At 35.9% G+C, this 19,520-nt stretch overlaps 2 protein-coding genes across 4 annotated transcripts in view; one reads left to right on the top strand and one right to left on the bottom strand.

Annotated features, from left to right (window-relative positions):
* Window positions 1–616: 616 nt before the first annotated feature.
* EIF3I_1 (Eukaryotic translation initiation factor 3 subunit I) lies at window positions 617–9,700 on the bottom strand. 3 transcript variants are annotated; one of them, XM_051218051.1, is made up of 7 exons: window positions 9,562–9,700; window positions 9,282–9,528; window positions 9,098–9,251; window positions 3,909–4,154; window positions 2,573–2,662; window positions 1,148–1,314; window positions 617–780 (listed from the first exon to the last, which is right to left on the bottom strand). In XM_051218051.1, the coding sequence occupies exons 2-7, from the start codon at window positions 9,296–9,298 to the stop codon at window positions 696–698; spliced, it is 759 nt and encodes a 252-aa protein (XP_051064483.1). In that variant the 5' UTR covers window positions 9,299–9,528; window positions 9,562–9,700; the 3' UTR covers window positions 617–695. The 3 variants fall into 3 exon arrangements, with proteins under 3 accessions (XP_051064483.1, XP_051064484.1, XP_051064485.1); XM_051218050.1 differs by having other exon boundaries at window positions 623–780; window positions 9,098–9,243; XM_051218052.1 differs by having other exon boundaries at window positions 619–780; window positions 9,098–9,528.
* A 121-nt stretch (window positions 9,701–9,821) lies between these two features.
* The window catches only part of MS3_00009655 (uncharacterized protein), a 42,304-nt gene continuing 32,605 nt past the window's right edge, over window positions 9,822–19,520 (top strand). Inside the window, exon 1 of the mRNA XM_051218053.1 lies at window positions 9,822–10,150. Coding sequence (XP_051064486.1) covers window positions 9,862–10,150 — 289 coding nt within the window. The 5' untranslated portion in view covers window positions 9,822–9,861. The remainder of the gene's footprint in view (window positions 10,151–19,520) is intronic.

The raw sequence follows: 19,520 nt of genomic DNA on the forward strand, positions 1-19,520 counted from the left end.
ATTTATTAGAGTGGTAAGACTAAGAGCAACAAGGTCGCAGTCGGAAGACAAAAATAAAAAAGCGGACTACAATGGAGATGTGGCAGTAGTGGTGCTTCACTTAAACGACCAGGATCTCTGTCATACAACGGAAGGCAGAAGTCGACCCTAAAATGTAACGCGTCTCACCTTACTCCACGGGTGTTCGTCGCCGGCGGTGAGATCTCAAACATACGTCTCTTTTGAGTTGACTAATCGAACATGCTTGCGCGTAACCGGTTTCAAGTAACGTTTTTGTAATATAATAATGAGAAGTTCGTTAGGATTAGTAACTATAACCCTACAATGATGTTGACTAAAGGAGCTCACGAGTATCGTGTTGAATATTATCAAAAAGTGATCTAATTTTTCGTGATGAGATGAGGGATATGGATCTTACAAACGATATGCATCAATGTGAAATTTAGTACGACCCTTCTTATTCACAGTAACATAACGTATTTATTACCTCGTGATGGTTTTTGCTTCGAGGATAATGCGTACAATGTTTTTCTTACATTTTTCCAGTTAAATCGGAGTAGAACGGACTAATTATAGTTTGAAGATCCTAGAGATTTTACAAACAATAAAATGTCAATGGAAAGTTTAGTTTCATTTATTCTTTTGTCGAGTGTTTAGTACAAGTCACCAAGGTAACAGCATGGAATTTTCTTATTTCAGAAAAGACGTTGATCCAAATCATTGTATTCACTATCGAATGTGTGCAGTCGAACATAGCCTTCTTCTCCACCAGTTGCGAATCTGTCAAATTTAAACAAAATAAAGAGATAAATGAAACGCATAAACATCGTGACAACTAACACAGAACATGAGAAGCATGTGAAAGACAAAAGCTATACTGTGTTAATACACCAAGTTATGGTTAAGCTAATAGGTTTGGATAAAGACAGTGGGAAGAGGTGTCGGTGTGTTCAAGAACCTGGATTCCGTATGATACATTAGAATTAACTACTACTGCGACAAATAGCAAATCAAACTAAGGATATTATATTAATCCAGTCTGTTACTATGTTGTATTAGATTTTGTAGGCGTTCAAAAAATCCATTTTAACAATAAAACCAGTTATTCTTTAGAGGATATTTAAAAATATACATATTATAAACGTACCCACTGCCATCTGGTGTGAATGCTACACTATTAACAGGACCAAAATGTCCTTTAACACGACCAAATTCTTCTTCATAAATTAAATGATAGAATCTGACATCGAATTTTCCTTGGCCAACAGCTGTTGTTGTTACTTCATGAGCTTCTTGACCACCTCCTAATAAGACCTAATTTTAATGAGAAAAATAAAATTATAGAATACTATATACAAGATTTTAACACAACAGATAAAAAGGGCTACGTGACATCTATCAGGCTTTAATACTGATATACATCTCTCTGAAATTCACTGTACACTGGTGCAATAGATGGTGGAGAAGACTTGTACCTCAGGTGGATGATTTTGATGGGGTTTTGTTCTCTGAGCTGGATAGTTTGGTCGTGGAGCTTTCATCGTTCTTCTGAACGAAATCATCAGCACAAACTTCAGGTAGGAGTGAAGTGTTCGGATTTCTCCACATGTAGTTCATAGCTTGTCCTGTACACCTTGATGTTGACTGTTTCTTGTTGACTTAACAATGACATGTTTAGTTTGGCCAATGACGTCAGCATTTAAGTAACAGTGATTTTTAGATTGTCGTGGTAGATTAATTCTAGTCAGGAATAAATCATCGGCAAAGTTCCCATAAAAAAAACTTCAGTCGATTGCTACCTGCGCAAATAAATGCTAACTGCAGCTTAGCTAGGAACAGTGCTTTCGTTTTATTGAAACAGAATTCTATTCTATTAGACGTAGTATGTACTTCAAACAGTCGTAGAGTGAAGAACGTCTACACGATTGAAAGTCTGTAATATTTAGCTTGGCGTGCCGTCAGAAATAATGGAGAAGCTTGTGTGTTAATGTTGCTTTGGTAGAGAAGATGAACCAATGCAAATTAGTATATTGACGATCTTGACAACTCGAGTCATCCTAGTGTTAATCTGAGCACAAACTATTCAGTTGTATATGCAGTTGTTCTATATCTATTATTTTAAACACTCCAGAGTTGATGGTCATACTTAGTGTGATAACACCAGGCTATTACTTCTGCATTCCGACAATATGCGTTTGAATATAATAGAGACCGTTATTCGAATGGTGATGTTCATTTTAGAACACTAGCTTTGATGACTTAGATTTGATAGCTGCATGATAATGCTAACAGCAACAGAAAAATAGTTATGACTCAAAGAAATAAAGAATGTTTCCATCAGGTGAACATACATCGGTTTATTAGAACTTTGTGGATAGGATTGTAGAAATTTTACTACTTCAATATTCGAAGAAATTGTCGATTATAACCTATAAACCAGACACGACCTTGTGCAGTTTTCGAATGGAATTAACAGTTAATGATTGATGAAACTGAGGTAATAGTGTGAAAAAGTTTCAAGACACAACTTAAATCATATATATAGTAGTTTCTGAATATTAAAATAACTCACGTGATCTCTATTAGGTGAAATAGCAGCAGAATTTATCGGACGTTCGGTAGTATATGTTCGGATGCATTCCAAATCATAAGCACTGAAAAGCTGAATACAAACACAAAATGAATATGACTATAGACTTTTAAAGGAAAATATGTGCTTGTATAGGTCAGAGTTCTTTTGTAAAACTCAGCTTTACTTCACCTGAGCCTCCATCAATAGGAGCAAAAGGAGAAACAAAGATAAGAGATGGTAGAGAAAACTTGTAGCTCAGGTGGACGATTTTGGTGGAGTTTTGTTCTCTGAGCTAGATGGTTTGGTCGTCGAGATAAGGAAGATGCATAGGTCCCTATCCTTCTAATGTCTTACTGTACGGAAAGCACATAAACGACAGTAGAAAGGGATCCGGTTAAGAAGCGCCTATCTTTCTTTTAGAATTAATGTCACACCTATACAAAGAAGACCACGAGAAGTTGCTATCACAACTTTAGATACACGAAGGATATATAACATTGGTTGTTCATTATGTCTGGGTGACGTCAAGGATATATCCACGCTAGAATCCTGTATGAACATATCGATGGGATGAAATTCTAGGGTCTTAGTTGGAAACACCTATTGCCAGATTTAACATAGGGTTTGGACATTTAGAACTCCGACACGTAGTTTGAATTGTGGCTTATAGTAGATATACAAGAAGTAAAAAAGATAAGTATTGTTAGAATAAATGAGAGAAATATTAGGCAATAAAGATGGAGCTTAGGTGTATACAAAGTGATTTCGAGTGCTGTTAGACGTTTGAGGGTGGTCACCGACACTGTGGAAGGATACTTCACCTTGAGGTAACTAGGAAAGAAACTAGATTGAAGATGGTGTTTTAATGACTAGTGCTTAAGAGACAACTACTTGAGGCCGGTTACTTGCGGTCTTTTAGTCTAGTAGTTTGTCATACCTTAGTTTTGTACTTCTCAGAAATGACCAATTCGTGGAGTGAGGTGTGTTGTTAGGGTAGACCTCTACTAGCCCCTACTCTTCTTTGTGGGAAGGCAGCACTGCTGCAGATGTTGGTTATCTGAGTGAAACACTTCACCGCTATCACATTTTTAGCCCAGCCGGCAGTACGACTTCACTCTCGGACCATCTGTTAGTTGTATTTAATTCAACCACTCTACAACCAACCTTCCTGACATGGTAGGATCTAAAAGAACGAATGCCCCAGCTAATATAGGTTGGTTAAGTCATTACGATATGCGAGCCTGATCACTATGTCGAGGTAACAGCTAAGATGGGGGATTCACTGAGACGAAATACTATCGACGCTAGGTAATGATGTATTAGAAAATTTACTTACTTTGGCATTATGATCTTTCGATCCAGTTATGAACATTGGCAGAGTTAGGTGCATCTGCATATCTGTAACAGGTCCTTTATGAGGGTTGATACGCTTTGAACATTCCCCGGAACTAACATCAATCATTGTTATAGCTCCGGACTCATGTCCGCAAATAATGTTTCGGTTGACTGGGCCCCATATTGCTCCAGTCACTTTAGAATCATCTGGAGATGTTATCTTAAATATACAGGATTTTTGTGACATCTATTAACAAAAAAACGAAAATAATGGATCACAGTAAAAAATTGATGGTAGCCATTTTAGTCATTTTTAAGTAAGGATCTTTGTTGAGTCTATTTCACTATCATTAATAACATCACTATTTCGACCCCTCTGTTATTCAATTTATTAATTTTTATTTCGCTGTGACATTTGTAATGCATATATACACTAGAATTTATGTTGACTATTAACTGAATGACTTTCCACTGTATATATTTTGGTTTCATTCACTTAAAAGCTGCTTTTATTCTATAAAATAACTGATAAGAATGGAAAAATAAAGTTTTAGTACGCGTGAAGAGAATGAAAAACACTAAATGAGAGGATTCTACAAAACTTTTTTTATCAACTAAAGATACAAATCTCTTGATATTTTGTTGTGGAGAGCTTTATTATCACTGTATGTATATGACCTCTCGCGGTGCAAACGAATATTAAGGGAAAGTTGCTGAAATTTCTAAGCTCAGAATTATTTACAACAAGCATATAGTGTTGGATAAAGCGACAATAATTGTCCTGCCTCACTTCGTCTATTGCTGGCCAGTAACTGGAGTCAGTTAGTCATTCATATGCAACGTAAAAACTAACATATATGTGCATCAGTTCAAGTTGCTGCACCACAACAGGATACATAGAAAATTGTCAAAAAAATGCCAGAGTCGTAGAATTGGTAACAGTATTTATGAGATATAGAAAAGGGTATAAAGAGATTTCTAGATTTAGGTTCTCTGGGGAGACAAATAGTGGATGTAACTGAACCATTCCAAATGATTCTAAATCACGTCACCCAAAGCCAGCAACGACTGATCGCTGTTATCACGAGAACCCAAACCAAGTAGTCTGTATCGACTAACATAACTCAGACCAACAATTAGTGGCTTTATGGGATGACAACATGTCTGGGCTTGATCCTACACCAAACGTCGCTCGTTGAGGTAGGCGGTCGTTAGACATACGTGATACATGTCTCGACCGTTTTAGTTGATGACGATTTATTGCCTTATCAGCTGATGTTATATATACATGGTACCCTAAGCTTAACCTTATGTAGGTGTTAGCTATTGGACAGCAAACCAAAAATAACCAAGCGAAACAAGTTTTGGGTGCATTTGTGACAAACTGAATAAAAACAAACAGGAATGAATCGAATGGAGAATACTTATCCAGTCAGTCATAGTCAATGTAGGACCAAAGTTGTCACATCCTATCGGAACAGCGAGATAGATTTAACAAGAACAGCAAAATAATAGGAAAAGTAGTAGGAATCAGCATAGAGAATATGGCTTTAAATGAAATGAAATAAACAGTAAGAAGTACTACTAAAACTCAAGATCTAGGGAAAAATAACTAACGAACACATTTACGTCACTGTAACTTGTGATGTAAGGTCTTTAAAATTTGATTAGCGTTTTAATAAAAGCCTCAGTCAAGTAATCGATGCTTAACTAGATACCTTAAACCAACATTCACTCAAGATTATTCATTGGAATAGTTACCACGTATAGTTTTGTTTTAAGCTCTAACTCAACTAAAAAAGTTTGGACTGGATTCAATAAGGTAACGGAATTAACCAGCTTAGTCAAATATCACTTTTATACAGACGATGGTGAGCAATGTGAGAATATATCTTGAAGTTAACACAGCTTTTCCAATATCTCGCTTTTTCATTCTGCTATCCTGGATCGATAGCTGAATTAGTGAATCATGTTCATATGAGTCTTACTCCTTCGAGATACTGACAAACTCAATGAATTCAAGATAGCTCTCAACAACAGATTCCAAGCCTTTCAAGATCTACTGAAGGAAGAAGAAACTACCATGGAGGACAACTGGAAAGGCATCAAAGAAACATTGACTTCAACGTGTCAAGAGGTTCTGGGCCTAAAGAAACACCATCATAAGGAATGGATCTCTATAGAAACACTGGACAAGATCAAAGAAAGGAAGAACAAGAAGACAGCAATTAACAACAGCCGAACACGAGCAGAGAAAGTCCAAGCACAAGCTGAATACATAGAAGCAAACAAGCAAGTGAAGAGGAGCATTAGAGCCGACAGGAAGAAATACGTGGAAGAATTAGCAACGACGGCAGAAAAAGCTGCTAGAGAAGGAAATATGAAACAGCTCTACGATACAACGAAGAAACTATCAGGGAAATACAGTAAACCAGAGAGGCCGGTCAAAGACAAAGAAGGCAAGCCAATCACTGAAATTCAACAACAGCGAAACAGATGGGTAGAATACTTCGAGGAACTCCTGAATAGGCCGGCTCCAATGAATCCACCGAACATCGAAGCAGCACACACAGATCTTCCTATAGATGTCAACCCACCAACGACGGAAGAAATTAGAATGGCCGTCAGACAAATCAAGAACGGGAAAGCAGCAGGACCCAACAACATACCAGCTGAAGCACTGAAATCAGACGTCGAAGTAACCACAAGCATGCTTTACCTTCTATTCAAAAAGATTTGGGAGGAGGAACAAGTGCCAATGGACTGGAAAGAAGGACACCTCATCAAGATTCCAAAGAAAGGAGATCTGAGCAAATGTGAAAACTACAGAGGCATTACACTACTGTCAATACCAGGGAAAGTCTTCAACAGGGTGTTGCTGAACCGGATGAAGGATGCAGTAGATGCCCAACTTCGAGATCAACAAGCTGGATTCCGAAAGGATCGGTCGTGCACAGACCAAATTGCAACACTACGGATCATCGTCGAACAATCAGTTGAGTGGAACTCGTCACTATACATCAACTTCATTGATTATGAAAAGGCATTTGACAGTGTAGATAGGAGGACATTATGGAAACTTCTTCGACACTACGGAGTTCCTGAGAAGATTGTCAATATTATCCGGAACTCATACGACGGACTACAGTGCAAAGTAGTGCATGGAGGACAGCTGACAGATGCATTCCAAGTAAGGACCGGAGTCAGACAAGGCTGTTTACTCTCTCCCTTCCTCTTTCTTCTGATGGTCGACTGGATTATGAAGACCTCGACATCTGAAGGAAAACACGGAATACAATGGACAGCTCAGAGTCAATTAGACGATCTGGACTTCGCAGATGACCTAGCCCTCCTATCACGTACACGTGAACAGATTCAGATAAAGACAGCCAATGTAGCAGCAGTCTCTGCATCAGTAGGCCTCAGCATACACAAAGGGAAAACCAAGGTCCTCAAATTCAAAGCGGAGAACAGCAATCCAATCACACTTGATGGCGAAACTCTGGAAGATGTAGAATCCTTCACATATCTGGGAAGCATCGTCGATAGACATGGAGGTTCAGATGCAGACGTAAAGGCGAGGATTGGCAAAGCAAGGGCCGCATTCCTACAATTGAAGAACATATGGAACTCAAAACAACTTTCAACCAATATCAAAGTGAGAATCTTCAATACGAACGTCAAGGCAATTCTACTGTATGGAGCTGAAACTTGGAGAACTACAACAACCACAATCAAGAAAGTACAAGTATTTATAAATAGCTGTCTACGCAAGATACTCAACATCCATTGGCCGGATACCATCAGCAATAGCCTTCTGTGGGAGAGAACAAACCAACTTCCAGCTGAAGAGGAAATTAGGAAAAGACGATGGAAATGGATAGGACATACATTACGCAAATCGTCAAACTGCATCACGAGGCAAGCTCTAACTTGGAATCCTGAAGGGAAGCGGAAAAGAGGAAGGCCAAAGAACACATTACGTCGGATAATAGAAGCAGATATGAAAAGGATGGATTACAACTGGAAGGAGCTGGAAAGGATTGCCCAGGACAGGGTTGGATGGAGAATGCTGGTGAGCGACCTATGTTCCTTCACGAGGAGTAACAGGTGTAAGTAAGTAAGTAAGTAAGTAACTCCTGGTTTTTAACTAATCTTCTTAAGACGTTTAAACAATCGTCCACGATCAAATCTCCCATCACATGTTTTTGAAGCCTGTTGATATTCAGAATCGCTGTGTAAACATTTTTTTACTCTTGTTTAAAGCACCACTCATTAAACTGCGAACTCAAGATGTGTAGGTGTTTTATACCATAAAATAACATTGAATAAGCCACTGAAATTCACCGGCTTATTCTGACCTGTTTTGCGTTTTCAACAAGATTCACTGCTACTTTTATCGAAGATGGGGGTATCAGCTCGACTATCTAGGGATCAGTTGCCGTATGTTTGGTGAGCTACATGATAGTGTGTTACATACTCATAATAAATGCAGGTTCTTGGGACTTTGAGCCGTATCTTCGCTTTCTTAAAATAAGGTAAACGATGACATCTCATTATCAATTGGAAAGTGTATTGATGATTCTCCCTCGAGCACCTGATTACAGGAGGTAAAAACATATGTAAGCAAAACGACACCATAAATTTTGAGTCTGCTTCATTTGTGTAATGTTGGATACTCGAACAGTATAACTGGTCTAAATAAATAGAGCGTACGACTCAGTAACTAGTGAGTTATAGTGTTTCATGATATTCGCGCACGAACCAAGGCAATGGTAGTTCGAAGATAAACTCTTTTTATCATCATTTCCAAGGATGATAACACGACTTATTAGAGCCCGATACTGAACTCTAAGTTAGAGAAAATAAAAAGCAATAAAAAGTGAAGCGCAGTGCATTCACACTGCTGGTTATGCCAACCCAAAAACGTGACCAATAAAGATTGACAGATATGTTTAATTCCCCATTACCAACTTCATAATTTACAAGCATATGTTAGGAAAGAAGTTATCTAAATCATAAGTTTTCAACTCCCATTTATGACTATCAGAAAATCCATGACAAAAGCACTAGATATTCATAGCACTCGGTGATACACTATATTTTAAAACTTATAATCTGCTTATTTCTGACATAAGACTGTAAAAACGTGTTCATGATGAAGGGATTTCAGGTGAAATTTACACTTACGTGACTTGAGTCCCGCTTATCCAAAGCAATGATTTCACAACTTTTCTTCCCAGTATCATCCGTAGTTAGAAATATCAAATTCCCGCAATAGGAGATACCACATGTGCGGACTGGGTTGACTGTGGTGTAAGTGTCTGTGCATTTTCCTACATACCTGAAATGTCACTTCACAAACATCTATTACCTGTTTCTACATCCCATATTTTGCACGACCAGTCAGCAGAGGCAGTTAACAACATGGTAGTTGTCCAGTCTACATCAAGCCACCATACAGCACCATCATGCTGATCGTAGGTTCCCAATCTTTCTCCGTTTACACTATACCAGACACAAACACTTTGGTTTTTGGCAGCAGTAAATATAAGATCTCCATCACAGTTGTATGTTATTCGAGTAATAGGTCGCTCATGTCCATTGAGAATAATGGGCCGCTAAAAACTCAAGTTAAGTACAAACACGTTTACCATGTTGCACCAATATTATATTGAGCGCCGGTTTTTTAAAACATATAAACAAATATAATTCTGAATTACATCATAAATTGCAGACAACTGGGATATAAGTTTGTTGAAATCAAATCATGATCATTGTCAAGAGGTTTGTATCATTAACTTTACTAAATAGTATTTTTTAACTGACATGATTCTGATTGGTTAGTTTTGGACTTTCAAGTCGTCTCGAAAGCTATAAATTATGATAATTTATTTGGTGTTTTAGGGGGTTTGTTTTTCCTGGGATTAAATGGGTTTTACTAGGACTATATTATGTTTTTAGTATCTCCTTTAAATTTCGAAATATTTTGTTCATGCTTGCAGCTTTTACCAGTAATTTCATGGGCAGACCAATTTGTAATACGTACAAATTATGGAGCCGTCAGTGGGAAACAAAAATACATACATGGGAAAAATGTCTTTCAATTTTTGGGAATACCTTTTGCGAAACCCCCTATAGGTGACTTACGTTTCCGATTTCCGGAACCACCTGATCCTTGGAGTAATATATTGGATGCAACTAAACCTCCAAACACCTGTATGCAACCATTGCCCGAATCCCGTAAGTCAGATTTAATATAACAAATCATTCTAAGATTAGAATTATCATTTTCATATTGCTTAAGACAAGCTATATGTTTTTCGAAGTTCTCCCGTTTCACAATATGATGTCACCCATAAGGTAAAATTAGGTAGTAGAGTAAGAATTGTATTTTCACTAACAAACTTGCAGATTCCTAGGGTACAATTCAATTTCTATTAAAGTTAACGAAGTCATTGAGTGTTCTAATATTCTGTAAAATAATTTAAAGATATTTAGTAAGATGATTACGTAACAATTTCCTACAATTTTTGTCTCTAATGTTTACCTTCCTGACTTTATCAATCTTTAAAACAACCTTTTTTATGTCATTTTAAGTCTAATTAGCACGGAAACTTAACCGGTAATAATGATAAATAAATTAGCCATGAAGAGACTATAATTTATGGACGAACCAATTAGATTTACGATAACAGGTCATAAATTTTGGCGCGAAATTCATTCACTCAGTTGGTTAAATAGAGTCTTGGTATTATAGCTGATGTCACTTCGTGATGAAAACAAGAAATCTAGGTCTTAACCCTTACAGCCAACTGTAAACCTTAATCCTTATTCTTCAAACTGCTTTATAACCCTCATTCAGCCCTAGTAAGTAGGTAGACACTCCCAAGGTCATTTTAGCGTCGTTCAAAGGTCGTTCATAAGTTATTTTCCGAAAGAATAACATGAAAATTTTATTTATTACAATGACAATACACTTTCTGATTGTCTAATAACACTAGATGGTCAGATGGAACTTCATAAACCATACTCACCAACAATTCTTTTAATAACAAGATTCATTTGTTCTATGATGACGACGTTACCCATTTACCAAGTACAGATTGATGTACTGACCTTTGAAACATACATTGTGTGAAAGTTGATGATACTACTCAGCTACCTAAATTGAATTCGGTTAGATAGGACTTGAACCTGAAACTAAGTGATTACATTCCGAATGCCTTAATCACTAATCTATCACTTTGTAATAATACTTGTTGATTTTAATTTCATCCTTTCTTTTTCAATGTTAATCATAGTTGGAATAACCTGAACTTTCAAAGCGGTTACCACTTATGTTTGTATAATACTACAAGACAGAAATTAATCAATTCACATTAGGTGATAACGAAAAGAAAAACAGACTTAGTGTTTACTTTCCGTTTCATAGTCTTTTGTTATTACACCGATTATAGTGAACGAAGATTTGGTTAGAGTGAACCAATTCATTGTATTGTGTAAAATCATACAGTATTTGTAAAATGTAAAAAAATACACTAAAAGTACTATTTACTTATCTTCCTTAAGTCGTCCCTTACAAAGTCCATCGTTCTTTCATTCATGTCGTTTTGTTTTGTTTTCCCTTCTTGTCATTTTCCTCTTCTGTTTGTCAGAATTCTACATACTACTCATATTTGTCTCTACAAGTAGTGCACACTACACTGTTAGTTTGTCTCTGAATATCTGACCATGAATAAGTGATAATAACTGATTTCTGTTTTGTGTCAATGAACTTCTAATTTTATATGATATCAAGTTAAACACTTCATTTCAATATGAGTGTTAAACCAAAATAACTAGTAATTAATTACATTTTGCAAAGTATAATATTTCTAACCTTCAATCATACTGTATTTGTAAGCGATCTAATCATATAGGATATTGCTAAGACTTCGTCAGTGATATTGAGTGCTGTTTGAGGTATGAGGGCTGTTATCATTTCCCGGTTGCCTATACCGTGGAAGGGTACTTCTAGAGGTATTTGAAAAAGAATTAGGGTTAGATGTGGTCTTTATTACCTGAGAATATGACTTGCAGCGCCCAAGGGACAACTGCCTACTAATATGGTGAGTCAATCTTACCTTCTTCGAAGTGAATTAAGCTAATTTGTTTAACATTGAAATGAATAACAAACTTTATTCGTAATAACGCTATCACAATTTGACTTGTTAGTTTCAAAAAAGTAGAATATTAATTAGACTGGGTTTTTGATATTTCAGGCAAGAATGAGTATAAGTTTGCGTTATTAGTATATGTTATATGCTACTTATGTCGACAAATACAAGTAGTATGTAAAATCAATTGAAAATGAAATGTCTGTCATCAGAAGGGTAAGATGATCAAACAAAAGAGAACGAGAACAAAGAATGTTTGGTATAGAAACAAAAGAACAATAAAGTCTGAGACGATTGATTGACACATTCGTTTGTCCCTAATTGTATTCTCGTTTACTACAATATGAGCTTTACTCTTCTCATTCCTTTTAATTCACTAAATTGTCTTCTAGATCACTTGATTCAGAATTTAATTTCATTCCAGGATCTAATTATTCCATGTTGTTGCATTTTAAAGTAAATATTTGCATAATAAATATACAGTTTTTATTATATCTCAATGAGTAGAAAAATTGTATTTACTCTGAAGAGGTGACTTAAATTAAGTCACGTAAACGTCAGATATACAATTTGATCTACTTATTGGAATATAACAAAAAATATATTTATGAATGACTTCCAACCCCGTGCTCAAGTCGAACTTTGGTATGGATACTTATCATTATTTATATATTTATATCTTGTCAGAGGAAAGTTACACTTTATATACTAATTTGAATTCACATTTACTAATGAATCCAAGTATTTGGAACACTAGTTATTATTCAGTCAGTCAGTCAGCAACAACTTAGAGGTATGAGGGCGGTTATCACTTCCCGGTTGCCCACACCGTGAAAAGGTTCTTCTGGAGGTACATAAAAACGAAACCGGATTAGAGGTGGTCTTAGTGACCTGAGAGCGTGATCGCAATGCCCAAGGGACAACTGCTTGTGGTCGGTCACACATGACCTTTTTATGAGTAATTTCCGTGTTAGTTCCGTACTTGTTGAAACCTTACTGCTGGAGACCGATATCCGTGGGATAAGGCGAGATGTGCATTTTTAGGATCGACCTTTTCTAACCCCACCCCTCCTTGTGGGAAGACAGAATCGCTGTTCTGCTGGTTGTCTGAAGGAAACACCTTACTACTGTCACACCTCTGTACAGTCAGCAGTACGACTTCGCCTTTGGACCTTGAGTTTGTTGCTTTTAGTGTTATCGTTCTTCAACCGACCTATCCGGGACGGTAGGACCTTGAGGAACGGTTGTTCCAACTAATATAGCTTGGTTGCTCCATCACGATAGGCAAGCCTGACCACCACGTCAAGGTATCAAAAACAGTCGGAAGATTTCTATTTGGATTAAACTGTAATTAACTATTTATCTCTTGAATGAATAAATTATTTTCTCTCTATAATCTAACTCTTACTGTTTAGTTGGAATTGTGTATATGATCTCTTAACCCAGTTTATTATCATAATACTCTATATTGATTACGTCACATCTTGTATCATAGAATAAATTGCTTATTTTGTTCTAGCGCTTCTTAAGTGAATAAATTGTTAGGCAGAGACAAATACTTCGATATATCCCTAAATATTTAAGAATGATAGGCCACTTAGTATTGGTTGAAAATGAAAACTGAAAAACATGTATTTATAATATAATAAGCATTTAAAATCACAAATGGATGATAATATAGAAGTACTGAATAGAAAATAGAATAATAGCTTTTGTATATTGCTGTCTTGTATATAAAATATAAAAACAACCCCACCGGAAACCACAGACTATTATGACTTGAATACTCTGCTTCATACCATGTGTTATGTTTACCAATCAAAATTCTAACTTTTATCACTCCGTGACTACTATTTCTTCTACAACAGTTACACGCTAGGATTACATCGTTAACCTTAAGCCAATCATAACCGGTTCCAAAAACTCTAAATTTTATCATATTCGTCCTATTATAACATAAATGCTTAACAATACTTTCATACATGTCGAATAAACCAAGAGCTATATGAATCCAGTAGCTCAATGGGTAATGCAATGGCTTTTAAGGCAAAGGATTTTTGGCTTGAGTTTCGGTGTTGAAGAGTCTCAAATAGGACAAAATACGAGTCCTAGATTCCTCTGCTAGATATATCAAATATACACGAAATTGGTGATGATATGACCAATATCATGTACATGACATTAGGAGATTTTCGACCGGCACAATGTGACCTTTTGATTGATCCTTTATATCATTCATCTTCTGAATTTTTTTGCGCAAATCAATTTCGCGAGGAATGACACAGCAGAAATTTCAGTTAATTTTTGTACCGTGATATTCAAAGTGAAATCTTGCAAATAACTTAACAAAAAAAATAGAATGGAAATAACTTTTTATTACTGTGCTGAACCAAATTTCTGAAACAGTATATACTCTCCCTCTCTAAAGCTCATTATATTTTGATCGATCAATACAAAAAGAACATCTTCATACCTTTCATGAATCAAGCAAGAATTAAATCTTATACCTGTTTAGTGATTAAAAGGGAAAAAGAAACTAGGCAAGGTTTTCTTGTGATTTTATTGGTGATTTTATTAAATTGGACGTTGGTAATTAACTGGATTGAACTCAGTATCTGTTTATTATCATTTGAATTATTTTCAGTTGTGTTGCCTTAACATTGTTATTACTACATGTTTCCAGATACATACTGATGATGGTGACTCACAAGGTTTCTATACCTAATTTAATTGAAACACATTGTTATCAGATTATTGTTGTTGTGCTCTTTAGTTTGATTCAGTCGTAATATCCGTTTTCTAATTATTGCCAAATCAGCTGTGCAGAGTAAGAAGTTTGATAGTGTTGAAGAAAATTTATTGTCAAAAGCTCAATAAAAAATGTAAATTGCTAGTGTTTATGTACATGTCTGCACTGACATAGGGATATATGGATTGTGATCTGAGCCAGATGAATACACTCATTTATAGTAGCCCGCCCAAAAGTCTAGGTGACTCGACATTGCGTGCAATATGTTGAGATAAGATGGTGGTTGAAAGTAGTCAACAGGAAGCCCAGGATCTAGATTTCGTGCTACTCGGCACTCGTCAGCAAGGTGTACCTGTAATTTTGAGGGAACTGATGCTATCTGACGGATTCGACCCCCTGTCACCCAACCACTGGACTATCGGAGCCGCGGCTGACTTCAATCAATTGTAATACATCTTATTCCTATAGGAGGTCAGTAGGATGAAAGTACGTTTTGAATTCTAGCGCTGGAAAATGTGACAAATTTCCACTTACATTTACATGCAAGCACATGAGAAATCACCAGTTTATTCGTTTTACGTCAGCATTATAAAATACTCTCAGTTTTTTATTAAATTTATGAAACAAACTGGTCTGAGTTAGACCACCATTAAAAACCTGGAAGCACTAGATGACTGTTTCATTCTAATATGCGACCCCTCAGTAGTGAGCATCCACGACCCAACATAAGGACTCAAACTCAGGACCTCCGGTTTCATGTAAAACACTTAACCTCTAACCCATTCTCTGTCTTCTCATAATAAACCAATTTAAAGAGAATTCCTTTATTAACTACTTATAACTAATTATTTTTATAAGAAAGAATAAAATCGATCGTTATGGATGCATTTTAAAGTTGATGAAATATACTTTAATAGTTAATTCTTCTTTCCCAAATAACAACCATAGAAACAAAATGATTACATGGTGTATGCTTGTGTTTTTCTTTTCTCTTCTTCTACTTCAGCATTTACTAATCATCTATTGAATCAATTATATATTCATTGAGTGTTTATCTTCTTTAAATATCGTTATATAGATAGATAGTTATGGATACACTCATCTCTACTATTTTATATTATAGGATTTTGTTGATTGGTTTCAATTAATATAAAATGTCATTTCAGTTCAATCTCTTTAGTTTTCTTTCGTTCTTCTTCTTCTTCTTCTTTTTCTTCTTCGTTTTTTGTTGTTGTTTTGTTACCACATTTCTTTCTTTGCATTTTTTTTATTACTCTTGTCTTGAGATCAATAATTTTTCTAGATAAATAAACAACTTTAAGGAATGAAGTTTATGATGTAAACTGAATGAGTACCTTGAAATAGGAAAAAAAAGCAATCGATAACATGGTCAAGTGTTCTCTATTATTGAATAGTTTATTATCCCTAGTATCTATTCAAATGAATATATATATGTCTATAATGTATATGTCTATGTTATTTTCAGAAGGGGTTTTTATGGACATCATAGTAATTTTCATAGATGAGATCATGAGTGAATTGAAGTTAGACCATCGTAGAAAAAAATCTAGAAGCACTGGACAGCCGTTTCGTCCTATTGTGGGACTCTTCATCCAAGATCTCACCTCGCAGGATTCGAACCCAAGACCTATCAGTTTCGCAAGAGAGCACTTAACCATTAGACTACTGAGCCAGTAGGCATCCAACGGTGTTATTGTCTAACTTCAACTAATCCACGAAATTAAGCGGCACATTTACCATTGTCTTCAGTGAGTTACCATCTCACAACAGACCCAGTTGAAGTGCACTAGTCACTGCTTCTTACTAGAATTCCAGGAAATACGTCTTGGAGACCATCACTAGTGAGCATATGTTGACTAGTATCAGAAGGGGTTTTGTGGATATTATAGTAATTTTAATAGTTGAGATCATGAGCGAATTGAAGCTAGACCACCATAGAAAAGCTAGGAGCACTGGACGGCCGTCTCGTCCTACTGTAGTACTCCTCTGTGGCAGTGCGCATTCACGGTCTCGCTTAGCGAGATCCTAACCCAGGACCTATCATGTCATTTATTTGTTTTGAAATCATGAAGCGATGAATGTTAGACCACCTGGAAGCACTGGATAGTCGTTTCGTTTTTTAATGTTAGTCTAAATATTGACCAGTTCATGATCTCAATTAAAACCCACGGGAATCCCATGTGCAGGATCGTGGATGAGTATTGCTCAGGAGTCCCATACTAGGACGAAATGGTGGTTTAACATCCGTCGATTCATGATTTCAATCAAAAACTTAGCAATCTTCACAACTTTATACTGATATTCACTTTCTATTAAATAGAAGAGAGGATTTGCTAATTTGTTCATTCAGTCTTTCTCAGTGTTGTGTATTCTTATGTGTTTCCGTTAGTGAAATACAAAGTTATCTGGAATCAATCTTACCATTGAGACATTATCCTATTAAATATATATATTATCCTATAGAAGTAATTTTTAAAAATACTTACATTTCATTAACCTTGATGATTTGATTAGTAGAAAAGTCAGAAAATGAATTTGTGTTTCACTCGGTCACTGAAATAATGACTAATTACTATATTTACTTACTGATAATGAATAGATTCTTTCAATTAAATGCATAGGAAATTTTTTATTTCCTTCTGGTCTCAGTCAAATTTATAGATTAAAAGAATAGGCGAGACTATAATTTATGAACAAACCAATCAGGTATAAGATGACGTGTCTTGGATTTTGGCGCGAAATTCACCTATCCATTTAGCTAAATAGAGTCTTGGTATTATAGCTGATGTCAGTTCATGATGAAAATTGTAAATCTAATTCCTAACCCTTACTATCAACTGTAAATCATAATTCTAATTCCTCACACCGCTTCATAACTTTCATTTGATCTTAGTTATTAGATGGATACTCTCAAAGTCAGTTTAGCGTCGCTCAAATGTCGTTCATAAATTATAGTCCCACCGATGATTTTATGAGAAGATAATGTATATTAGTGTTTCTTTTTTCGGATGGCGTTTTTCCGGTACTATTCATAATCATCAAAAATTGATATGATATTTGATTTAATAATAATAAGAAAATCATCAGACCTATGTAATATATTAGTTCAATACATTTCGAACAATTGACATTGATCATTACATAGATGGAACATTCATTCATTCATGGACAATGAATAATTCAAGATTAAAGAAAATCGGTGTCATAAAAGTTTCCTTAATTTAAATCTCACAATTACCTTTGTTATCTTTCAATTTTAATAATCATAGCTTAACAGAATATTCATTTCCTCACAAGCTGCTTATAAAGAAAGCCAGTGTTTATTAATTGATATTTCCGAATGGGTTTTGTGGAGATTTTAGAAATTTCACTGGTTGAAATCATGAGTCAATTGAAGCTAGACCACCATGGAAAACTGGAAGCACTGAACGGCCGTTTCGTCCTATTGTGGGACTCCTCTGTGGCAGTGCGCATCCACGATCCCGCACCCCGCGAGATTCGAACCCAGGACCTATCAGTCTCGCGCCAGGCGCTTAACCAACTAGACCACTGAGCCAAGGGGTATCCAACAATTGTTAATTTCTAACTTCAACCAACCGACGAAGTTGCGCCACCATACACCATTGTCAAGTGAGAAGTCGTTACCAGTGGAGTCCAACCAGGTCTGTTGTGAGATAGGAACTCACTGAAGACAATGGTGTACGGTGGCGCAACTTCATGGATTGGTTGAAGTTAGAAATTAACAATTGTTGGATGCCGGCTCAGTGGTCTAATTGATATCTCATTGATGATGAAAATAAATGGCAATCTTTGGAATTTAGAATACTATCCACCAGTCTACTATGTAGATATAATGATATTTTGTACTGGATATTAGTGTTTGTTAGATTATAAGCTGTTCTCTTATTGATCTACAGGATCAGGATCCTATGGATCAAGATATATATTTTTTTGACATTGACATTTTAAAGAGAATAACATCACATGGTCTGTGTACACATCTAACTAGTGAGTATTACGCAATTTTTTGATTAAGATTTATTTCACTGTTTAGTACAGTCAGTTAAAATGAACCCATATAATCTGGGATAATGTTAAGGTATATGTAATATGGTTGTTTATTTCTAAAAATTTTAAATGAGAATAGACGAAGTGAATAACTGAAAAAATAATATTATTGGTATACATACCAAGGTTCGACTTGATGGTTTCAAATAAAAAGAGCACTGGGTAGTGTTATAACACATTTTATGCGCACCATCATTGCTCCTAATAAACCGTCTTCATCCATCTCGCACTCATTACCTAGTCCCGTTGGTTATGAGCCGTGGGTAGTACCAAATCCACTTCCATAAAGTTCCTATGTTTACAATGCTATTTCTGCCTCACATTTTCTTATCCACCGATGTCAAAAGGTATTAGCTAAACAATCCACCGGTTTCCATCATTTAGAGAATACCCATCAACGATATTGCAATCCATAACAATCTCTCAGTAGTAATGGGGTGTTAGGTATGAGAGCTGAGTTATCACTTTCATCCACTGTCACAGAAACGCTTTAGCGGTTATTCGAAATCCTTTCTATTTCCACAGTTAGTGATTAAGCTATCAACCTGTTAAACTTGTTTGTTAGAAACAACTATCAGGATTCTTTGAACAGAGCATATCAATCCTTATTAAAATC

This window comes from Schistosoma haematobium, chromosome 7 (genome assembly GCF_000699445.3).
Source record: "Schistosoma haematobium chromosome 7, whole genome shotgun sequence".
NCBI classification, from domain to species: domain Eukaryota; kingdom Metazoa; phylum Platyhelminthes; class Trematoda; order Strigeidida; family Schistosomatidae; genus Schistosoma; species Schistosoma haematobium.